The following is a 23,711-nucleotide window of genomic DNA, read 5'->3' on the forward strand; positions in this document are numbered from 1 at the left end:
TGCGGGAGGCGGCGGGACACTGGGCGCGGCGCGCCGTTCTGCGTTCAGGTGCTCGCAGGTGAGGCCGGGGCGGGCCGGCGGAGCCCCGAGCCAGTTCTCGAGGCCCCGCCCGGCGCTCCCCGGGGCCGCGGATTGGCCGGAACGCAGCCCCCACCCCCGAGAGTGCCCCCGCCCCAGCGGCGCCGAGCTGGGGGGCGGGCCGGGGGCGGGGCGCTGGGTCCAGGCAGGCTCGCCCTTTATGTAAATAGCGCGGCTCCGCCCCAGGCTCGCCGCGCCGGAGGTGAGCAGGAAGGAGACGGTCGCCCAGCAGCCCGTGGGCAGGCGCGGCAGAGCGAGCGGGGCCGGCGGCAGGCGCCGAGGGACGCCGAGGCCTCGGGCGGGGGCCGGCCCGGGGTTCCAGGTGAGGTGCGCGCCGGATTGGCCCCGCCGGGTCCGCCCCCTCGGGACTCCCACCCGGGGCGGGGAGGCCCAAGACCCCCTGGGCTGTCGGGCCAGGGCGGGAGGGCTGCGCCCAGGTCCGAGCGCCTCGCCCCTGTCCCCGTCGCTGTCGTGGCCTGGGAGAGAGACACCTGTAGAAAGTTCCGCGGGGAACTTCTCTGCCTAATCCGCGCGATGACTGAAACTTGGGCTTGGGTTTGCACAATAATGTTGGCTTAGCAGGAGAACAGGTGCCCGGGTCGGCTGGGTGCGGGGGGCACCGCGGGCAGAGACGGAGTCCCCGGACCCACGTGTAGGCGCCAGGCCAGCGGGGTCGGCGACGCGCGTTTGCGGTGACCCCCTCCCCACGGGCGGCGGCCGGAGCGCGGTGCCCCGGCGGCTTAGCCCCTGCCCCTGCCATCTGGGCTGTGTCCCTGCCGGCCCTTTGTGCCTCCTAATCCCCGGACGCAGGAAGCCCGCGGGAGGGACTTCGGTCTCCGGCCTTTCTCCAGCCGGGGCGGCTTTGGACACCTTCACATGACGGTGCGGGGACCCAGTCTGCCTTCCATGCTGACGGGTGGGGTTCGCGCTGTGGGATTTGGCGAGAAGTGGAAAATTCTGTCTTGCCAAAGAAAGTGTGCCTGAGTTTGCTCCAGCTGGACGATTGGTGGACACACTGGGCCTTGGCTTGGGGAGAACTGACCGTAACCAGGGGAGCTGTAAAGTGGCTATTTGAGGCTCTCACCTGTACAGGTGAGCTTTGAGTGAGTAGGGCGCCCCTTCCCCTGGGTATCCGTATGCGACTGCAGACTGCCGGCAGCCCTAACCTGGGCTCCGGGGACCCCCTGCAGGAGTTTGTAGTTCAAGAGAACCTTGAGTTCTCTTGAAGGGGCTACAGAGAGGATTCTGAGCAGGGAGCGGGCAGGGAGGGAATGGGTGTGTCAAGGTGACAAGGAAACCCTGGTAGGAAGAGCAGAGCTGCCACAGAAGAGCTGTGGCCCAGCCCCGGGGAAGCTAAGGTCAGAAGTGGCATTTGAGGCTGGGTGCATTGGCTCACCGCTGTAATCCCAGCACTTTGGGAAGCCAAGGCAGGAGGATCTCCTGAGCCCAAGAGTTTGAGACCAGCGTGGGCAGCATAGTGAGACCTCGTCTCTACAAATAATAACAAAAATTAGCCAGGCATGGTGGCGTGCACCTGTGGTCCCAGCTACTCAGGAGCCTGAGGTGGGAGGATTGCGTGAGCCTAGGAGGTAGAGGTTGCAGTGAGTCATTATAGCGCCACCACACCCCAGCCTAGGGACAGAGTGAGACCCTGTCTCAAAAAAAATAAAATAAAGTGGCATTTGAGGAAAACTGTCTGGGTCTGTGTGAGCAGAGGCACGAGGAGAATTGTGGGAGAGATGGCTCAACTTTATTTTATGAACTGGGATTTGGGGTTTAGTTTTCTTAGGCGATCTTCCCACAGTGCTAGCTGTGGCAGACAGAACTCAAACTCAGCTCTTGGGCTTCTAATCAGAGTTCACTCCTTTCCTCTGAAGTTAGACTGGGCCCATCTTTGTGGGGACCCCTGGACAGGGTTTCCGGGGTCCAGGGTCATTTGGCATCCCCATTCTTCCTTGAGGCAATGGAGTTTCCCCTTTGGTGTCAGATTAATATGCTTTTAATTACATTAAAATGACACTACATTCGTAAAAATAAAAGAGAAAAACTAACTTTTTTTCTCTTTTTTTTCTTTTTTTTAAACTAAGTTGACCAAATTTTTTTCTTTAATAGTGTATTTTTTAATTTGTAGAGATGGGATCTCACCATATGTTACCCAGGCTGGTCTCAAACTCCTGGACTCAAGTGACCCTCCCACCAAAGCGTTGGGATTACAGCTGAGCCACTGTGCCCAGCTGTTAGTAACTTTTTTTTTCTTTTTTTGAGACGGGGTCTTGCTCTGCACCCAAGCTAGAGTGCAGTGGTGCAATCACTGGGAGATGGAGGCTCACTGCAGCCTCGACTTCCCAGGCTCAAGTGATTCTCCCACCTCAGCATTCTGAGTAGCTCGGACTACAAGCGTACAGCACCATGCACAACTAATTTTGTATTTTTTTTAGAAAGGGGGTTTTGCCATGTTGCCCAGGTTGGTCTCAAACCCCTGGGCTCAAGTGATCCTCCTGCCTCCCAAAGTGTTGGGATTACAGGTGTGAACTGCCATGCCAGACCTGTTAGTATAAATAACTTTTTAATATAACACAACATTAAAAGAAAAAAAGGCCAGGCGTGGTGGCTTACACCTGTAATCCCAGCACTTTGGAAGACCGAGGCGGGCCGATCGCCTGAAGTCAGGAGTTTGAGACCAGCCTGACCAACATGGAGAAACCCCGTCTCTATTAAATATACAAAATTAGCTGGCCGTGGTGGCGCATGCCTGTAATCCCAGCTACTCGGAAAGCTGAGGCAGGAGAATTGCTTGAACCTGGAAGGTGGAGATTGTGATGAGCCAAGATCGTGCCATTGCACTCCAGCCTGAGCAATAAGAGCGAAACTCCGTCTCAAAACAAACAAACAAACAAACAAAAAATGTCCCATTATCCCAGGTGATCGCTGTTCATTTAAAAAATAAAAAAAGCAATAGGAGCCCATAGTGGGAAAAAGGAAATGTAGAAATTGTAAAATTAGAGAGCAAAAAATTAGGCCGGGCATCATGGCCTAACATGTAATCCCAACACTTAACACTTTGGAAGGCCAAGGCGGGTGGATCATGAGGTCAGGAGTTCGAGACTAGCCTTGCCCACATGGTGAAACTCATCTCTACTTAAAAATGCAAAATTAGCTGGGCATGATGGTACGCGCCTGTAATCCCAGCTACTCAGGAGGCTGAGGCAGTGATTACTTGAACCCAGGAGGCAGAAGTTGCAGTGAGCCGAGATCGCACCATTACACTTCAGCCTGGGCAATAGAGTAAGACTTCGTTTCAAAAAAAAAAAAAAAGAGGCTAGATGTGGTGGCTCAAGCCTGTAATCCCAGCACTTTGGGAGGCTGAGGCAGGTGGATCACCTGAGGTTGAGTTTGAGACCAGCCCGGCCAACATGGTGAAACCTCATCTCTACTGAAAAGACAAAAAATTGGCTGGGCGTTGTGGCAGGTACCTGTAATCCCAGCTACCCGGGAGGCTGAGGCAGGAGAATCATTTGAACCTGCGAGGCGGAGGTTGCAGTGAGCCAAGATTGTGTCATTGTACTCCAGCCTGTGCAACGAGAGTGAAATTCCATCTCAAAAAAAAAAAAAGCAAAAAATTATCCCTCCTGCCTGACAGTCTTTTTCTTTTTTTTTCTCTTTTGAGACGAAGTCTCCTCTGTCACCCAGGCTGGAGTGCAGTGGCACGATCTCAGCTCACGGCAACCTCAGCCTCCCAGGTTCAAGCAGTTCTCCTGCCTCAGCCTCCCGATTAGCTGGAATTGCAGGCAGGCGCCACCACGCCTGGCTAATTTTTGTATTTTTGTATTTTTTGTAGAGACAGAGTTTCACCATGTTGGCCACGCTGGTCTTGAACTCCTAACTTCAGGTGATATGCCTGCCTCGGCCTCCCAAAGTGCTGGGATTACAGCATGAGCCACTGCACCCGGCCCCTGACAGTCCTTTATCTTCATCCTTCATCCGTCTATCCTTCATCTGTTTAAAAATAAAAAATAAAAAAATAATTAGGCTGGGCGCAGATGCTCACGCCTGTAATCCCAGCACTTTTGGAGGCCAATGCGGACGGATCATGAGGTCAGGAGATCGAGACCATCCTGGCCAACATGGTGAAACCCTGTCTCTACTAAAAATATAAAAATTAGCTGGGCGTGGTGGTGCGTGCCTGTAATCCTAGCTACTCGGGAGGCTGAGGCAGGAGAATCTCTGGAACCCAGGAGGTGGAAGTTGCAGTGAGCCAAGATCTCACCTCTGCACTCCAGCCTGGCGACAGAGCAAGACTCCATCTCAAAAAAAATAATAATAATAATAACAATAATAATAATAATTTAAAGAAAAGATTTTTAGTATCTTTCTAGGCATCAGGTGTAGTTTTGACTCGTTCCTTGCCGAGTTCTTGCTGTGTGACCTTAGTGTGGTCACTGACCCATGCTGAGCTTTGTTTTCACACATGAGAAGATGAGAAAGGTCGCCAGCGCACGTGGCCTGCCACACAGCAGGCACCCAATGAGGGTGGACTCAGCTTCCATGAAGCATAAGAGGTGTTGGTCACTCCCAGGCCTTGGGGTGGGCACTTGGACCTTCTGGAAGTGCCTGATGGGTTTAGGGAATTTGTCTTCTCTGGAAATCAGCTGACAGCTCATGAATTTCTGATATTTTAAAGTCTCTGGCTGGACATTTTGGCTCATGCCTGTAATCCCAGTGCTTTGGGAGGTGGAGGAGGGAGGATTGCTTGAGCCCAGGAGTTCAAGACCAGCCTGGGCAACAGTGAGATCACATCTCTACAAAAATTTTTTTAAAAAATTAGCTGGGCATCGGCTGGGTGTGGTGTCTCACGCCTTTAATCCCAGCACTTTGGGAGGCCGAGACAGGCAGATCACAAGTTCAGGAGATCAAGATCATCCTGGCTAGCACAGTGAAACTCTTGTCTCTACTAAAAATACGAAAAATTAGCCGGGCATGGTGGTGGATGCCTGTAGTCCCAGCTGCTTGGGAGGCTGAAGCAGGAGAATGGTGTGAAGCCGGGAGGCGGAGCTGGCAGTGAGCTGAGATAGCGCCACTGCACTCCAGCCTGAGTGACAGAGCGAGACTCCGTCTCAAAAAAAAAAAAAAAAATTAGCTGGGCATCACGGTGTGCACCTGTCGTCTCAGTTACATGGGATCGCAGGAGGATCACTTGAGCCCAAGAGTTTGAGGCTGCAGTGAACTGTGATGGCACCACTGCATTCCAGCCTGGGTGACAGAGTGAGACCCTAACTCAAAAAAAGAAAAACAGTCTCTGGGGGTCAGAAGTTTTTCAGCGAGGACCTTTTTCAGAAGTTGAGGGCCGCAGTGGAGGGTGTGGCCTCTCCTAAACTGACCTTGCATTCCAGTGGCCCTTGATGCTTCCCCTGCTCCTTGGGAGGGCCGGGAGTGAGAGCTGGTTGCCTGGAAGTCTTTCCTGGGGTGGGGGTGTCAGGGAGTGCAGGATTAAACTTGCTCTGCATTGTGCTCCAGCTGGGGGGTGCTTGCTGGGTACACCCTCCTCACCCTGTTGGGCAGCAGGGCAGAGAGCACAGGCCTGTGCTGCTCTGTTGGCATTAAGGAGACTTTCTAGGAATGCCATCGTGCCCCCTTTCAACCTTGCTTGGGGAAGGATGTCCTCTCCTGCCAGGACTTCCCGGCCCTAGGACCCTCCCTTCGGAAGACGAAGTGCTGCCTGGGGCCGGGTGGCCCGTGAGCCCCTGCCCACACTGTGGGAGATCTGCGCATCTCCGGCAAGAGCCTGCAGGAGCCATCTAAGGAGTTTAGTTTCCCCAGGGAGCTATTCGGCCTTTCTGGTCTTTCCAGATGAGTCAAAAGCAGCTGTTGAGATGCCTGAGTTGGGGGCCAGGATGGAGGCCCAAGAGACCGATGTTCTCTCTCCTGGGCTGACTGCTTTGAGCAGCGCTGGCAGCCTGGACTCATTTGTCCTCAGTCCTCAGCTCTGAGAGGCCCTCTTATCTATCTCTCTTAGGTGATATCGTTCTCAGGGTTCCTCCTGGGGCAAGGCATGCCAGGTCTGCTTGGCAACGCTGTTTTCCTCAGGAGCAATTTGCAGGGAGAAAACTGGGGACAGGGCAGGAGACGGGCATCCCCCAGCGGGGCCACCAGCAGTGCTTGCCCTCCCCAGCCCTGGCTCCCTAGGAATTCCAAGGAGACCCTCGCTCGCTGTGCCCATGGCCATGGCTTTGCCTAGGTCCCTTTGGGGTGGCCTTCCCCCCAGCCCTGCCTCTCAGAGGACAGTGGCTTTGAATACTCACCCCACTCTTCTTCCCAGGAACCACAGTGAATTCTTGAGCTAGGAGAGGCTCCTCTGGGCGTGGGGACAAGGAGGCTGCAAGGCACCTGACTCTACCCTTCAGGAATTCAGCAGAGACCGGAGCCTTCTCTTCAGACACCTGACCCAGTGTTCAGCAGAGACCGGAGCCTTCTCTTCAGCCCAGAGTGTGACGAGAGGGACATCTGATATATATGTGTGTGTGTGTGCGCGCGCGTGTGTATGTGTGTGTGTGTGTATATATATATATATACATATTTTTTTTTTGAGACAGAGTCTTACTCTGTGGCCCAGGCTGGAGTGCAATGGCGTGATCTCGGCTCACTGCAACCTCCCTGGGTTCAAGTAATTCTCCCGCCTCAACCTCCCCAGTAGCTGGGATTACAGGCACCAGCTACCATGCCCAGCTAATTTTTTGTTTGTTTGTTTGTTTTGAGATGGAGACTCACTCTGTCGCCTAGGCTGGAGTGCAGTGGCACGATCTCGGCTCACTGCAAGCTTTGCCTCCTGGGTTCACGCCATTCTCCTGCCTCAGCCTCCTGAGTAGCTGGAATTACAGGTGCCTGCCACCATGCCCGGCTAATTTTTTTGTTTTGAGACTGAGTCTCGCTCTGTCACCCAGGCTGCAGTGCAGTGGCGCAATCTCAGCTCACTGCAACCTCTGCCTCCCGGGTTCAAGCAATTCTCCTACCTCAGCCTCCTGAGTAGCTGGGATTACAGGCATGCACCACCACGCTTGGCTAATATTTGTATTTTTAGTAGAGAAGGGTTTTCACCATGTTGGTCAGGCTGGTCTCGAACTCCTGACCTCATGTGATCCACCTGCCTTGGCCTCCCAGAGTGCTGGGACTACAGGCGTAAGCCACTGGCCCTCTAGTAAATAATATTTAATATCATTCTGGAATTCTCTGGGGGTCCTGGAGCTTTGGTCAAAGGCAGGGTCCACAAGGGTGTTCCGAACAGGATGTCAGTCTTGACGTCCAAGGGCCCTGGCCTTGGCTGGAGACTTGAGGACAGGGGAGGGAAGTTCCTGAGTTCCTAACTCAGTGTTTCGTGGGGTCAGTGTTTAGCAGATACCTTTCCTGGTTAATCCCTAGTCAGTCCTAACTCTTTGTTAATTCATTCAAGTATTTTCTTTTTCTTTTCTTTTTTGAGACGGAGTCTCGCTCTGTCGCCCAGGCTGGAGTGCAGTGGCGTGATCTTGGCTCACTGCAAGCTCTGCCTCCCGGGTTCACGCCATTCTTCTGCCTCAGCCTCCCGAGTAACTGTGACTACAGGCGCCCGCCACCACACCCGGCTAATTTCTTGTATTTTTAGTAGAGGTGGGGTTTCCCTGTGTTAGCCAGGATGGTCTCAATCCCCTGACCTTGTGATCCACCTGCCTGGGCCTCCCAAAGTGCTGGGATTACAGGCTTGAGCCACCGCGCCCGGCCTGTTCAAGTATTTTCTGATGCCTCTTGTGTGGTTCTAGATGTTGGATGTGATCCTTAAACAAAGCAAAGATGTCGGCCATCATGGAAAGTTCTTTCTAAAGGGTGAGAAGCCTGAGTGACAGAAAGTAAAAGTAACTAATAAATTAGGTGTTAAAAGGCGATACGGGCTATAGGGTAAAAAGAACTAGAGCAACAATTGCGAATCCGCATGGTAGGGGGCAGGTTACAACTTTAACAGGTGGTTAGAGTGGGCCTCTGCCAGAAGGCGACATTTGAGCAAAGCCTTGAAGGAAGTGAGGGAGCTGTTCAAATAAAATTTCAGTCCCTCCCACAAGGCACTGGGGATGCAGCCATGGATGAGGCCAGCATGATCCCTACCTCCTGGAGCTGACATCTGGAAGCTTCTGGGGACAGCTGTTCCAGTTTTAGGGCAGGTAGGAGACCCTAGAAAGGGGTCTGATTGGATGGGCTGGGTGGCCTGCCCACGCCAGCCCCAGGCAGGTGGTCCATCTTCTCCCCAGAATGGTTTTGCATTTCCTGGGACTTGACTTTCTGCCAGTCACTTCCCTGGAGAGAGAGTCTGGTGTTGGATTGTGAAAGGGTGCTAAAGCCCCCAGAATGGGGGTGCATGCCCACCTTCCACCCCATCTTACAGGCCCAGGAGGGGCAACAGAAAGGAAACTTCAGGAGGAGTCTAGGCACGGCGGGAGGATGCTCTTGGGGCTGTGTGGTGGTTGTGGTTCCATAGGATAGACGGTGCGGGGGATGGAGGCTGACTCCAAATGGGGCCAATCCAGCCTGTGAACAGGCAGCCCCTTTGTCCTGGGGGAGAGGCCTGACTTGAGCAGAGGATTCTGGAGTCAGATTGGAATGCAAATGGGATTTGGATTTTTTTTTTTTTTTGGACTTGGATTTTTTTTTTTTTTTTCTTAGAAAGGGTGTTGCTCTGTCACCCAGGCTGGAGCACAGTAGTGCTATCATAGCTCACTGCAGCCTCAACCTCCTGGGCTCAAGTGATCTTCCCACCTCAGCCTCCTGAGTAGCTGGGACTACAAGTGTGAGCCACCATGGCTGGCTAATTTTTAAGTTTTTGCTGAGACAAGATCTCCCTAAGTTGCCCAGGCTGGTCTCAAACTCCTAGGTCCTAGATCCTCCTGCCTCGACCTCCCAAAGTGCTGGGATTACAGGCATAAGCCACTGAGCTTGGCAAAGGACTTGGACTCTTATTAACTGTTTGAGCTTGGGGCCACTCCTAATCGATCACTTCATAAGTAATTGTAAGAATTAAATGAGATGGATGTAAAGTGTTAAAGTCACATCCAACCATAGCTAGCTCTCAATACCTTTTACTACTTAACAGCAGCGGAGACGACAGTCCTCTGGTCATGCCCCTATTCCCTCTGGTTTGTGTTCCCCTACATCCCACTCCATGGAAATGCCCTTCAGCCGAGGTTTGGTTGCCAAGCTGCTGGCCAGGGACCTGCCTGGTACTTCTGGGAGATTGGGCTTCCCAGGACTACATGGGCACTTGCAAAGCGGCTACAGACATCTGAGTTGGCACAGATGCCGCAGGGGTCAGCAGCTGCCTCTGTGGTTTAGATCCCTACCCACCCCTACCATCAGAGTAGGAGGTGCAGGGGCGGATTCACATCCGTCAAACAGGAGGCCACAGCCACACTCAGGCCTCACACAGGATGTTGTAGAGGGGAAGACAGCTTCTTAATCAGCAGCGGGCTGTGGGGAGCACGAGTGAAGAGGAGAGGAGAGCATGGGACATCAGGCGGCACGCCCTGAGAGCAGGCAGCTGGCACTGGGTGCGGCCCGTGGCCGTCTCTGGTTTGGGCTGGGTCTGGAGTCCTGCCGCTGGGTGTGGACTCTCCCAGCAGATCAATGAGATCAATGGAACTTCCTGAGCTATGGAGGGAGCTTCTTGAAGGCTGGCCCCTCCCACATCTCCAGGCCAGAGGGCTGGCTCGGCTTGGCCAAGCCTTGGTCTCACAGGGACAAATTAGCCCAGGTGCCCCAAACAGTGACAGGGCGGGAGAAGCAGTCTGACCTGGGAATCCCCTCTCCTCTCTGGGGCACAGTCACATCTGCCGCTTAGAGCAAGGGGGGCCCCAGGCAAGACCAGCCCTGTGCAGTTATTCTCTCTCTGCCTCCACTGGTCTCTTTCCCGAGCTCTTGAATGGAAGGCGGGCCAGGGTGTGGATTATCTGGCCTGTCACCAAGTGGAGAGCTCTCCTGTTCTTTCCAGGTGGGTGTCCGGGTGTGTGGACACCTGTCCTAGACCCAGAAAAGTTTTGCTGGCCAGCTGCAGCGGTGGGTGAGTGGAACAGTGAGGAGGGAGGGAAACTGGTCAATCAGCTGCCCACAGGGAGCTCTCAGGCTGGTTCCACATACAAGGCACAGGCTTGGGTAGAAAGTGGATGGGAACCAGCCACAAGGCAGCAAACCTCATGCGGCCCGGCTCTAAACCCTGGCGCCCGCCACAAGGGAACAGAGCAGGGCAGAACAGGGAGGGTGGCTCAGAGGCTGATCTGGTGACAGGCCGGAGTGGAGACTGAGGTTGGATGGCCTTTAGAAGTTAGTGGGGTGGAGAAGGTTTTCCTAAGAAGTCTCATCTCAGAGGTGGCACTCTGGCTAGGTGGCAACTCCAGTGACTGCCCTAGACCGTTTCTGGTGTTAGACTTGAGGACTTGTGGCTCCTGAACTTGTCTCTTCTCCACGTTCCTCCCAGGTGTGTCACTTAAGTACACAGCACCTTAGAGTTTGCCAGGCCCGCTCTCTGGCCCTGCTTTAAAGCCTCGGGACGATGGAATAGAAAAGGCCTTTCTACTCAGGACCCTGAAGCCCACGATCGCACAGCGAGTCCCACCGGCCTGTCTCCCCGGCCTTCCGGGCCTGTCTAACTATTGGGTGTCTCTAGGGGGTACCTCTCCCTACTCAGGTTGCGGTGGCTGGAGAGGAGCCCACGCCTGGTGAGCACAGGAACATTCCACCAGCAGAACGGGCTGGACCCACCCTCCCGCCTGACCATGCCTGGGGCCTCATCCCTTCTCTCGTTTGATCCTCTTATCCACCCTGCCTAGGAGGCAGATAAACAAAAAGGAGAAAAAAGAATCACCACTAATCCCATAACCCTTCCAAGTACATTGTCAAACATAGGTATTTTTAATAGATTCTGCCTGATTCTTGGATTCTTTGTACATATAGTCCCATGCCATGAAATGGTCTTTTGTCTATTATTTATTTATTGAGATGGAGTCTCGCTCTGTTACCCAGGCTGGAGTGCAGTGGCACGATCTGGGCTCACTGCACCCTCCACCTCCCGAGTTCAAGCAATTCTCCTTCCTCAGCCCTCCAAGTAGCTGGGGTTACAGGCACCTACCACCATGCCCGGCTAATTTTTTTAGTAGAGACGGGGTTTTGCCATGTCGGCCAGGCTGCTGTCAAACTCCTGACCTCCAGTGATCCACCCACCTTGGTCTCCCAGAGTGCTGGCATTACAGACGTGAGCCACAGCACCTGGCCCTTTTGTTCCTTTAAATGACTGCAAGCCTTTTGTCATAGGCCTGAGCACACTTCACCTGTCCCCTGTTGTGGGCCATTTAGGTTGCTTCTGATTTTTTCTGACAGTTTCATAAACAGCACATCAAGGCCAGGAGACATGCATGACGCTGGGAGGCTGTCCCTGTCCACCATGGTTTTGTTTTTTTTTTTTTTTTTTGAGACGGAGTCTCGCTCTGCCGCCCAGGCTGGAGTGCAGTGGCCAGATCTCAGCTCACTGCAAGCTCCGCCTCCCGGGTTTACGCCATTCTCCTGCCTCAGCCTCCCGAGTAGCTGGGACTTCAGGCGCCCGCCACCTCGCCCAGCTAGTTTTTTGTATTTTTAGTAGAGACGGGGTTTCACCGTGTTAGCCAGGATGGTCTCGATCTCCTGACCTCGTGATCCGCCTGTCTCGGCCTCCCAAAGTGCTGGGATTACAGGCTTGAGCCACCGCGCCCGGCCTGTCCACTATGGTTTTAACCAAGCATTTTATCCTAAGGTGTGGTTCTTTCCCATCTGAACCCATCTTGACCCTTCTCAGGATTCAGATAAAATGGTCCCTTTACCCATTAGGATAAAATGATCCCAGGCTGGGTGTGGTGGCTCATGCCTATAATCCCAGCACTTTGGGGGCCAAGGTGGGCGGATCACTTGAGGTCAGGAGTTTGAGACCAGCCTGGCCAACGTGGTAAAACCCCGGCTCTACTAAAAATACAAAAAAATTACCCGGGCACGGTGGTGGACACCTGTAATCTCATAATCCCAGCTACTCGGGATGCTGAGGCAGGAGAATTGCTTGAACCTGGGAGACATAGTTGCGGTGAGCCAAGATCACACCACTGCAGTCCAGCCTGGGGGACAGAGTGAGACTCCGTCTCCAAAAAAAAACCCAAAAAATCCCTTAAACCCATGGTGGACAAGGACAGCCTCCCAGGACTCTGAGAATGGTCAGGATGGGTTCAGATGGGAAGGTTTTTTCGAAGGTGACTTCTTTTTTTTTTTTTTTTTTTGAGACAGTCTCTCTCTGTTGCCCGGGCTGTAGTGCAGTGGTACAATCTTTGTTCACTACAGCCTCCGCCTCCTGGGTTCAAGCGATTCTCCTGCCTCAGCCTCCTGAGTAACTGGGACCACATGGCACCCGTCACCACGCCTGGCTAATTTTGTGTCTTTTTAGCAGAGACGAGGTTTCGCTGTGTTGGCCAAGCTGATCTCGAACTCCTGGCCTCAAGTAATTCGCCCGCCTTGGCCTCCCAAAGTGCTGGGATTACAGGCATGAGCCACCGTGCCCAGCCTGGAAGGGGGCCAGGCTGATTGAGCAGGCAAGAAGGTATTTCAGACAGAATGGCAGGGACCATAGTGAATGGAGCCAGGGTAGGGCTGAGTAGATGGAGCAGCCAGCGCAGGGCCAAGGAGAGAGGGCCAGGGACATGGAGGAGGGAACGGGGTCGGAGGGCAGGCCCCATCAGGTCCCTGCCTAGGACAGCTCAGGAGGCCCACTTTGTCATCTCTCTCGTGTCATCTACACAGATCTCTGCATTGGGCCCCCCACTTGTCTTCATCCTGAAACATACAAGCCTGTCTCATCTTGAAGCTTTGCAGCTGTTGTTCCTTCTGCCTAATGCACTGTGCCCCAAGTTGTCTGTGGCTGGCCCCTTCCCACCAGTCAGTCTCGGTGGAGACCTCGCCTCCTTCCTCTGTTCATTCATTCATTCAACAGATAACGAGTGAGCCCTCGCTGTGTGCACTCGGATACAGCAGTGAATAAAAGGACAAAAGGCCTTGAATAGGAAAAAGAAAGCTACTGCCTGTGTAGGATTACACAGGTAATCAACAAGATTAATAAGTAAACTATTCAGTGTTTCCAAGCGTGGCCAGGTCCAAGCAGGGAAGGAGAGAGAATGTCCCAGGAGATTGCAGCTTCAGGTAGGGTAGGGCATGAAGGTATCTGGAGGAAAGTGACCCAGGCAGTGGGAACAGGGAACGCACAGGCTCTGACAAAGGAATGGTCACCGAGACCTCTTGGCCGCCAAAGCCTAGTTGCTGGATCTTCGCATCCCTTTTTTTTCTTTCTTTCAGTTTTTTTTTTTTTTTTTTTAGAAACAGAGTCTCGCGGCCGGGCGCGGTGGCTCAAGCCTGTAATCCCAGCACTTTGGGAGGCCGAGGCGGGCGGATCACAAGGTCAGGAGATCGAGACCACAGTGAAACCCCGTCTCTACTAAAAATACAAAAAATTAGCCGGGCGCGGTGGCGGGCGCCTGTAGTCCCAGCTACTCAGGAGGCTGAGGCAGGAGAATGGCGGGAACCCGGGAGGCGGAGCTTGCAGTGAGCCGAGATCGCACCACTGCACTCCAGCCTGGGCAACAGCGTGAGACTCCGTCTCAAAAAAAAAAAAAAAAAAAAAAAAAAAAAAGAAACAGAGTCTCGCTCTGTGGCCCAGGCTGGAGTGCAGTGATCCAGTCATAGCTCACTGCGGCCTCAAACTCCTGGGCTCTACTGATCTTCCTGCCTCAGCCTCCCAAGTAGCTGGGACCACAGGTGCTTGCCGCTGTGCCTGGCTAATGCTTTTTGTTTGTTCGTTTTGAGACAGAGTTTCACTCTGTCATCTAGGCTGGAGTGCAGTGGCGCGATCATAGCTCACTGCAGCCTCAACCTCCCATGCTCAGGCAGTCCTTCCACCTCAGCGTCCTGAGTAGCTGGGACCACAGGTGCATGCCACCATGCCCAGCTAATTTTGTTTTTATTATTTGTAGAGATAGGGTCTCCCTATGTTGCCCTGGCTGGTTTTGAACTCCTGAGCTCAAGGGATCCTCCCACCGCAGCCTCCCAAAGTGTTTGGATTATAGGCATGAACCACTGTGCCCAGCCCTCCTTTCTTTTCAAAATTTTTATTGTTCCATGTAAATTTGAAAAAATCTCCTTTCCTTTTTTTTTTTTTTTAGAGACAGGGTCTCACTATGTTGCCCAGGCTGGTCTCCAACTCCTAGGCTCAAGTGATCCTCCCACCTTGGCCTCCCAAAGTGCTGAGATTATAGGAGTGAGCCACTGTGCCCAGTCCATCTTTTTTTTTTTTAGTCAGAGATAGGTCTAACCTCTGTCAGAAATCATCCCATTTTCTGGTTACTTTTTTTTTCATACAGAGTCTCACTCCGTCACCCAGCCTGGAGTGCAGTAGTGCGATCTCAGCTCACTGTAACCCACCTCCCAGGTTCAAGCGATTCTCCTGCCTCAGCCTCCTGCATAGCTGGAACTACAGGTGCGCCCCACCATGCTCAGCTAATTTTTGTATTTTTAGTAGAGGCAGGGTTTCACCATGTTGGTCAGGCTGGTCTCGAACTCCTGACCTCAAGTGATCCGCCCACCTCGGCCTCCCAGAGTGCTGGGATTCCAGGTGTGAGTTACCACGGCTGTCTGGAAATCATCCCATTTTCTGATTTGTGTCCCGTGAAGTGTCTGTTGCTTCCCTGTCACTGCTATATCCCTGTCCTAGGACAGTGTCTGCTCCATGCCAAGCTCCTGCTCCTTCTATGCGATCCTTGTGGGAGGAGGAAGTGCCATCCACCTTTACAGAGGAGCTGTCTCTGGAGGCCATGCGGCTTGGGGGAGCTGTGCTGTGCTGTGCTGTGACAGCAAGCCCTGGCCTGTTGGCCCCTAGCCCGGGGCTCTTTCCCTCACAACCCTACAACCCCTGGCTCCCTCTAGGAGTGGGCTGAGTACATAGGATCTGTTCTTACCAGGCAGCTCTAGGCCTGGCTTCCTGAAGTTTCTCTGCAGAGAACCTACTTGTCTGGGGTGGGGAGCTGAGGAGCCACCTGGAGGTGAGCCCCACCAGGCCTAGACCAGCCCCCTCTTCAAGGAAGCGTGGTGCTTTTCCATGCCTTGACCTGGACAGTAAGTTGATTGGAGTGAGGGGATGCCATGCCCACCCTGCCTTGGTCCTCCTGGCTCCATCACCCCACGCTCATGAGGTCCCAGCCCCGTGTGGGAAGAGCAGCAGCAGGTCCATACAAGGCCACCAGCTCTGCCCAGCCAGACCTCGCCAGCACCCTGTCAGCAGTGGCCAGTCACCAGGCCCCAGACTGCTGGTTGGGCTCTGAGCGGCCAGCATCTGGAAGTGTGTCTGCACGTGTCCCTGCCTTTTAACTTCAGGGGTGTCGTTGGGCATCCTTTGTTCTGTATTATCCATCCTTCACTGCTACCCAGAGCCCTTCTGACTTGGGGTCCAGTCCGAGTTCTGCCGCTTCTTACTTGGTGACTTTGGACAGGGTGTTTTGCTGCCGTGGTCTGTTTCCTTGCCTGTCTAGTGGGGATGTTCCGCTTACCTTTCAGACGGCTTCCCAGATCAGGGTGGTGTGAGGGGCTCCACGCTCACAAACTCACTCAGTGCCAAGGAAAGGAGGTGGCCAGGACATTCAGCGGCCCATGACTGTGGCTCTCTGGGTGCTGGGGTTTAGGGAGGATTTTCTCCTCTGTATTTGCTTTTTCTACAATGGTCACAGATTACTTGAGCAAAATGTTTTTTTTTTTAGACAGAAGTCTCGCTCTTTTGCCCAGGCTGGAGTGCAGTGGTGTGAGCTCGGCTCACTGTAAGCTCCGCTTCCCAGGTTCACGCCATTCTCCTGCCTCAGCCTCCTGAGTAGCTGGGACTGCAGGCGCCCACCACTGCGCCCGGGTAATTTTTTATATTTTTAGTAGAGACAGGGTTTCACCGTGTTGGCCAGGATGGTCTCTATCTCCTGACCTCGTGATCCTCCCGCCTCGGCCTCCCAAAGCACTGGGATTAGAGCAAAATGTTTTAAACGGAATAGGATGCAGAGGGTCTGGTACACTCACTCCCTGCTGCATGGCAGGTGCTCCAGGGAGCATTTGGGTGGGTGGGTGGTGCTCGGTGTCTGTGCCCTCCTGACCCGGTGGGGTCCTCCTGATGCCATTGGTACACCCTGTCTTCCTCCTTCCTACCGGCACCTTCTCCCAGCCCCCAGTTCTGCCTTGTCACCTTTAAGCCTGTGTGGAGTCTTTGGCACGAATGACCCTGTGCCCTCTTGTCCCCTCCCTGGAGTCTGCAGGCTGTGGTCGCTCTCCAGGGAGCCCCCACCAAGCTTCCTCTGACTTCTGACCCAGTGACCTTGGCCTGGGCCCCGGGTGGGGGTGTGAGCCCTCCAGGAGTCCAGCTGGTTTATGAGCGTGAGCTGCCCTCCCCCAGGCTGGAACGCTGGGCCGGCAGATCCGGTGTCCCCTCACTTCCATTCCAGCAGCCCTCAGGGCTTTCCGGTGCCTGTTCTCTGAACTGCCTTGGGACCTTGGATCAAGTGGGCCCTGGGAGTTTCCCGGCCACCTGCTCTGCCCCAGCAAAGTGGGAGCCCCACCTCTGGTCTGACTCCTCCAAAATGTGAAGGCAGGAACGTCCTGGACTGACCCTCTTTTTCAGTTTCCCCAGAAGGTGACAACGCTCCGGGGGCTGGTTCCTGGTGTTCGTTTTTGAGGTAACTGACCCTGCAGATCCTTTCACTCAAGGGGGATATGGCTCTGCTGCTTTTTTTTTTTTTTTGAGACGTTGTTTTTGCTCTGTTGCCCAGGCTGGAGTGCAATGGCCTGATCTTGGCTCACTGCAACCTCCGCCTCTTGGGTTCTAGCAATTCTCCTGCCTTAGCCTCCCAATTAGCTGGGATTACAGGCGTCCATCACCACATGTGGCTAACTTTTGTATTTTTAGTAGAGACAAGGTTTCACCATGCTGGCCAGGCTGGTCTCAAACTCTTGACCTCATGTGATCCACGTGCCTCGGCCTCCCAAAGTGCTGGGATTACAAGACCGCCTCTTTTTCAGTGTGATTTTGCAAAATCAGGTCACCCTGCCAGCATAGCAAGCCCTCGGTTCCTCTGCCCGAAGACACCCCAACTCTGCCACCCACGTTACCTACCTTCTCCCACCCTGCCCAGATCACATGGGATCCTATCATATGCAAAGTCCTGATCTGACGGTTAATTTTTGCCCCCTCCCAAGAACCAGAATTCCTTCAAACCTCAGCTTAGATGCCTTCTTCTCGAATATGACCTGCCCTCCCCACTTTGGGCCAGGTGTTCCCTCTCCCTCCTGCAGTCCGAGCACTCAACACTAGGCTGCCCTGTCTCTACCTGCCCCTGACTGGAGTATGCGCCTCCAGGGTGGGGCCTGAATCTGCTTCCTTCCCCCATCCTGCTGGGAGTGGACGGAGCTGTGCCCAGGGTGGGCCTTGTCTGTGTTTCCCAAGGACGGGCCTTGCTGTCCTACGGTCAGCAGGAGGCTGAGCTACTGGAAGGCAGAAGCTGGAGCACAGAGACTCCTTCCCCTTCCCCCAAGGATAATCCAGAAATAGTTTCCCCTTGGGCTGGGAATGGATTCTATGGTGGGCGGAGAGTTTGGGGGCCTTGAGCTGGTTTCTTTATTGGGAGCAGATTTCTCCTGATTATTCTCCACTTGGGCCCATGGGAAAGAGAACCTTTCTGAGCACACCCCATGAGAGCACAGGGAAGCTGGACTGGGGCTAGCCAGAGAGAGGGGACAGGACTGGCAGAGACCCCGGGCGTGGTGGCAGGGGCCAGCACCCCCTGACTGAGTGCCCTGTGCCACCCGTGCCCACTCGAGTTCCTCGTAGCTGTGGCTGGTCGGAGGGGCTGAGGCCGAGGGTCCCTGGACAGCCTTCCCCGAGGTCAGAAGGAGGAAGCGTTTGCCTGTGGCCTGGCCTGGAGTCACTACAGGCCTCACCCCTGCCTGACTCGGGCTCTGATCTGGGAAGGATGGGCTTGGTGTTTCTACCTTCCAAAAGACTTGAGAGGAAGAGGCTTGTGAAGTTTCCCTTTCTGCTTAGCTGGAGTTTCATGGTTTCTCAGAAAACAGGTTAACAATTAAGCTAATTAACCTCAGGGCCCGCCGGCCCTCCCTGTGCTTATAAAGCCAGGCTAAATGGCTTCCTCCCCCAGCTTTTCCTGCCCCCATTAGAAGGCCACAGGTGGTGAGAGCCTTCAGCCCTGAGGTGGGCCGGCCTCTGGATCTGAGCGTGGGGAAGCCAGGGTGCATGGGCGGTCACTGTGAAGCTGGCCTGGCCCCACGGTGGCTGCCTACTGGACTCGGAGAGAGAGGCCCCGCTCCACTGTGTGGACCGGGCCTAATCGATACCTGAGTGCCAGGACAGGCCCCTGCAACTCCTTCTGTTTCTCCAGGTCTCCAGTGGGGGCTGCAGACTAAGCACAATGAGGCGGTTCCTGAGGCCAGGGCACGACCCTGTGCGGGAGAGGCTCAAGCGGGACCTGTTCCAGTTTAACAAGGTAAGTTAGGGAGAGCAGGGAAGATGACCCCCAGGTTTTGGGCCAGGTGGCTTAGGCTGGGGCTGAGGCATCTCTTACCTGGATTAAGGTACAGCTCTTATGTGGCTGCCTGCAGTGCCTCTTGGGACTCAGACTTTGGAAATGGGGTCTGGTTAAAGGGCTTTTATGGGAAAGAGGAATGGGTTGCCCTCACGAGTTGGGACTTCTCATCCCAAGGCTTTCACTGGCTGTGTGACCTCTGCAAGTCACCCCACGTCATCGAGCCTCAGTTTCCCTACCTGTATCGTGGGAATAAAACGATCTGCCCTGCCTACCTCGGCAGAGGGTTGTCATGGAGGCTTAGGGACGTGTGAGATGAAAGGATGCAGTCTGTAGGGGTGATAATGTTCCAGTTCCCTTGGGGCCCTGGAGTCACAGGCCATGGCTGTTTCTCCCTTCTCAAATTGCCCTGAAGGAACATGCAGCTCCCCTGCAGGCTGAACACGTGATTCCTACTGGCTCTGGCCAGGGTGAGTGGGGAGAGGTGCCCAGGAGAATGAGCCAGAGTTGACCTCGGACTACCCCAATCCCAAACCTGCACCCGGGATACCAGAAGCCCTGTGGGGCTTCCCTTCAGGAGCCTGGGGCCTGAGAAGGTCAGGACCGGCCTGTACCTAGGAGGCGTGCAGTGTGGCTCTTAAACTCCTGGGCCACCGAGCTGTGTGGGGCCTTGGGGGATAAATACCTTCTCACTTGTGCTTTGGCCCCTCTGCTGGGAAGGTGGGCTACAGGAACTGGGACACTGTGATGCTCTTCCCCCCGGGATCCAGGACCCTCCCAGCATGCTGAGGGCTGGACATGTGGCTTTCGTTGGGGGCTTCCATTTGGGCTCCTCTGCCCCCGAAAGGAAGCAGTGGATATGAGACCAGACAGTCTGGAAAAGGGATGTCTCCCTGTGGAGAATGAGGAATTCTCTTTGGTTGTATTTTTGTTTTGGATTTGAGAAGTGTGGAAGTCAGCCTCCCCAGGTGCAAACCCAACTTTGCCACGTAGAAGCTGGATGGCCGTATATGCCTGTCGCCCACACCATAGGCTTGTTAAGGGCGTACGTGGGATGAGGTAACTTAAGTGCTAGGCACAGTGGCCCAGGAATGCTGGCTGCTGCTGTGGGCTGGATGGGACCTCCCTGACCTCCCTGTTGGGAGAGGTGGGTCATGGGTTGGAGGGACCTCCCTGAGAGAGGTGGGTCAGCGCTGCCAAGGTGCCCTGCCATTTCCCTCTGGGTTTCGTAGCCTGTGGGAGGAGTTGGTGTCCCTGATGGAGCTTTGCCACAAAGACATTCGCCTCTGGAATTAGGGCTTTCCTACGCCAACGTGCTTCCCGCCAGCTCACTTTTGGGCCTTGGGATATGGGGGTGCAGGTGTTGGGAATGGGAGACCTCAGGACACCTACAGCCTCCTACCCTTGCTCTGGAGGGAGTAGCCTATGGGTGCTGGGTCTCAAAGCTCCAGTGTCCACAGGGGATGGAAGGGAGCTGGGTGACCCCCATCTGCCTCCCGTCTCTCACTCTGAAAAAGTGGCAGAAATCTGACAGACAGGCTCAGCAAACAGGGCTAAACACCCCCCACCCCTGCCCCCTCGCCCCCTTGCCCCAAATTCTGTCTGTGCAGCTGAGTGAGGCTGAGGTGGAGTTGGGGCGAGGAGTTGTCCCTCCCTCTTTCTCCTATCCCCCAGGGGTGTCCCCAAACTTGATTGTTCCACTCCCAGGCCTGGGGGTGGCAGAGGGAGGCTCCTGGGTCTCCTGCTCTACCTTCCTCTTTCCATTCAAATGCAAGAAGCATGCATTGAGCACCCCTGGATCCACGGCCCAAGGCTCAGCGCTGTGGGAATCTCATTGGGCCTCTGCCCTCCACTTTCACAGTCTGCAGGAGGGAGGAGGCTGATGGCTTGACATTTCGGGCCCTGGGAGTGGAGAAGAGGAAGGGGAGAGCCCGGGGAATTCGGGAGCAGGGTAGACTCATCCAGGCTTGGGGAGTGTGGTGGGGCCAGCAGGGTGGGATTGGAGGATAAGGCCAGATCCCGGAGGATTTGGGATCCCGTCTGCTCTGCCCCTCCCCAGCCCCGGCTGTGAGGCAGGGAGGCTGCCAGCATCTGGGCCTGATCTGACCCTGCCGCCCCAGGGGGTTGTGAGCAAGGGAGCGAATGGTGGTCGCATTTACAATATAGGAACGATAAACCCGGAGATGTTTTTACCGTCTGGGCAAAGCAGGTAAGCTCAGAGTGGTTAGGAGTCATTGCGGTGACTAGATAGGTGACAGCCCAGAAGGAAGGGGCTGGAAGCCCAGCCGGGGGGGATGGGGACAAGGCATGATTGAGCAGGGTTTCTCCGCTTCAGCACTCGCAGGTATTTGAGGCTGGCTGTGCTGTGCATGGCAGATTATGTAGCAGTGTCCCTGGTCCTACCCACCAGATGCCAGTGGCACATACATACACACACACCCATCAAGATGTGACAACCAAGAATGTTTCCTGAGGGGTAAAATCGCTCCTGGTTTCAGACCCATGGAATAGAGAACGGTTCAGGGCATCCGATTGCCGAGATCTGCTAATGGGGCAGTAAAGAGAGGGGGCGGGGAGGGGAGGTGGGTGTCCAGGATGACCGTGGAGGTTCTGACCTGGGTGGGTGGTGGTGCCAGGTCTTGGGAGGGGGAGCCCAGGCCAGGAGTAGTGAAGAGCAGATTTGAGGAAAAGTAATATATTTTGATCGTTTTGATTTGGACACAGTGGCAACAACAGTGCTCTCCATTTACGGAGAGGTAACTTGCCCGGAGGTGAGTGGTGCCCACTGCCTGGCTCACCAGCTGTGTGACCTTGAGTAGGTCACGTGCCTCTGAGATAATGATAATCAGAGCCACTCCGTCCATATAGTTGGTGTGAGGACTACATGAGTTCCTGCGTGAATCGAAGGCCATGCCTGGCTGGCGGCCGCAGTGTCTAGCAGCACCATGCTACGGTGGGTGTTATGTGGCTTGAGGTTGAGCCGGGGGAGCCTTGGGACAGGTCCAGCAGACGGTGGGATACCCAGGGCTGGAGTCTAGAGCGGCAAGTGGGCTGTTGGTGTAGGTGAGGGTCAGGCACCAGACAGCGTTCATGCCTGGCAACTCAGATCATCTCTTCCAGTGGTCCTGGAAGGCCAGTCTGCTGGGTGCTATGACAGCTGGGACAGTGGCGCCGTCGCAGCTGGATCCCAGGTGGCTTGTAGACACTGGCTTCTGAACCAGTTCTGGCCTTTTCCTCCAACACCTTCTGGCTCAATTCCTTTACACCCACACCAAGCCCAGTGCCTCAAAGAGGGCAAGGACATCGCCCGGGGGGCCTGAGAGGGAGACGTCCTGTTTCTTTGGCTTCAGTACCTGCAGAGGATCTGTGATTGCAAACAGTCTCTGAACTGTGCCAGCGGCTGGCTGTCAGAGTGGTAACTCCAGTTCACCGAAGGCTGTGTGCCAGGCATCCAAGGCGCCAGGTAGTGGTCAGGGGCAGGGACTTTGCAGCCACATGGCCTGGGTCTAGGTGCTGGGTCTGTTGCTTCCTCACCGTGTAAGACACAGTGGACACAGTGGACGCGTTACTTAACCTGTCTGTTCTTTAGTTTCCTCATCTGTAAAATGGGCATTGTAGGGGAGCAAAAACTGGCTTCCCTCCAGCCTTCTAGGTTCTTTGGTTGGGCTATGAATTAAATTGACAGGAGGCCAGGCGCAGTGGCTCACACCTGTAATCCCAGCACTTTCGGAGGCTGAAGTGGGTGGATCACGTGAGGTCGGGAGTTAGAGACCAGACTGGCCAACATAGCGAAACCCGTCTCTACTAAAAATATAAAAATCAGCTGGATGTGGTGGCCCACGCCTGTAGTTCCAGCTACTAGGGAAGCTGGGGCAGGAGACTCAGTTGAACCCCGGAGGTGGAGGTTGCAGTGAGCCGAGATCACCCCACTGCACTCTAGCCTGAGTGACAGAGTGAGACCCTGTGTCAAAAAATAATAATAATAAATGACTGGGGTGGGGTGTGACCAGGTTATAGGAAGGTGAGGGGAGGAAGTGTATGGTGACTGAAGGTTGTCTTGTTATGCAGAGAAGGGCTCTTGGTAATAAAAGTTGCGTTGGAGAAGCCTTCTTCCTGATACAGATATGGGCTGAGCCCACATGATCAGAAAATCTGAAATCCGAAATGCTCCAAAATCTGAGTTTTTGAAGTGCCAACATGACACTGAAAGGGAGTGCTCATTGGAGCATTGCAGATTTTGAAATTTTGGATTTGGGATGCTTGACTGATAAATATAATGTAAATATTCCAAAATCCAAAAGATTCTGAAATCTAAAACACTGTAGCCCCAATCATGTTAGATGAGGGATATTCAGCCTGTACTTGACTAATGTAGGTATTCAGCCTGTACTTGACTAATGTAGGTTTCCTTTGTGGATGTAAATTTCTTTTACAAAATGGCAGCTTTTCTTTTCTTTTCCTTTTTTTTTTTTTTTTTAATTTGAGACAGAGTTTTGCTCTTGTTGCCCAGGCTGGAGTGCAGTGGTGCGATGTCAGCTCACCACAACCTCTGCCTCCTGGGTTCAAGTGATTCTCCAGCCTCAGCCTCCCGTGTAGCTGGGATTACAGACATGCACCACCACACCCGGCTAAAGGACAGCTTTTCAGAGCTACTCCCATGTCTGCACTTTCTGAGAATAACCAGATCAAAGTATGCCAAAGAAATGGCCAGGTGCCGTGTGTCATGCCTGTAATCTCAGCAGTTTGGGAGGCTGAGGCAGGTGGATCACCTGAGGTCAGGAGTTCGAAATCAGCCTGGCTAACATGATGAAACCCTGTCTCTACTAAAAATACAAAAACTAGCTGGGCATTGTGGTATACGCCTGTAATCCCAGCTACTTGAGAGGGTGAGGCAGGAGAATCACTTGAACCCAGGAGGCGGAAGTTGCAGTGAGCTGAGATCGTGCCACTGCACTCCAGCCTGGGTGACAGAGCAAGATTCTGTCTCAAAAAAAAAAA

General features: G+C 54.2%; 1 protein-coding gene across 21 annotated transcripts in view; it reads left to right on the forward strand.

Moving 5' to 3' along the window:
* Nucleotides 1-271: 271 nt before the first annotated feature.
* Nucleotides 272-23,711, forward strand: part of LLGL2 (LLGL scribble cell polarity complex component 2) — a 51,684-nt gene continuing 28,244 nt past the window's right edge. For 13 of the 21 annotated variants that reach the window (XR_012426140.1, XR_010582004.2, XR_010582005.2 and 10 more), the window contains exons 1-2: nt 272-400; nt 18,570-18,674. Coding sequence is in view for 16 of the 21 variants with exons in the window: in XM_045376703.2 (XP_045232638.2) it covers nt 18,600-18,674 (75 nt within the window). In the remaining 5 variants the exon portion in view is untranslated. Of the gene's footprint in view, nt 401-14,510; nt 14,627-15,899; nt 16,043-16,800; nt 16,854-18,327; nt 18,383-18,569; nt 18,675-23,711 lie in introns of those variants that run through there. The other 8 variants (XM_065531985.1, XM_074020452.1, XM_074020454.1 and 5 more) reach the window with 5 other exon arrangements.

This window comes from Macaca fascicularis, chromosome 16 (assembly GCF_037993035.2).
Source record: "Macaca fascicularis isolate 582-1 chromosome 16, T2T-MFA8v1.1".
Lineage (NCBI taxonomy): Eukaryota > Metazoa > Chordata > Mammalia > Primates > Cercopithecidae > Macaca > Macaca fascicularis.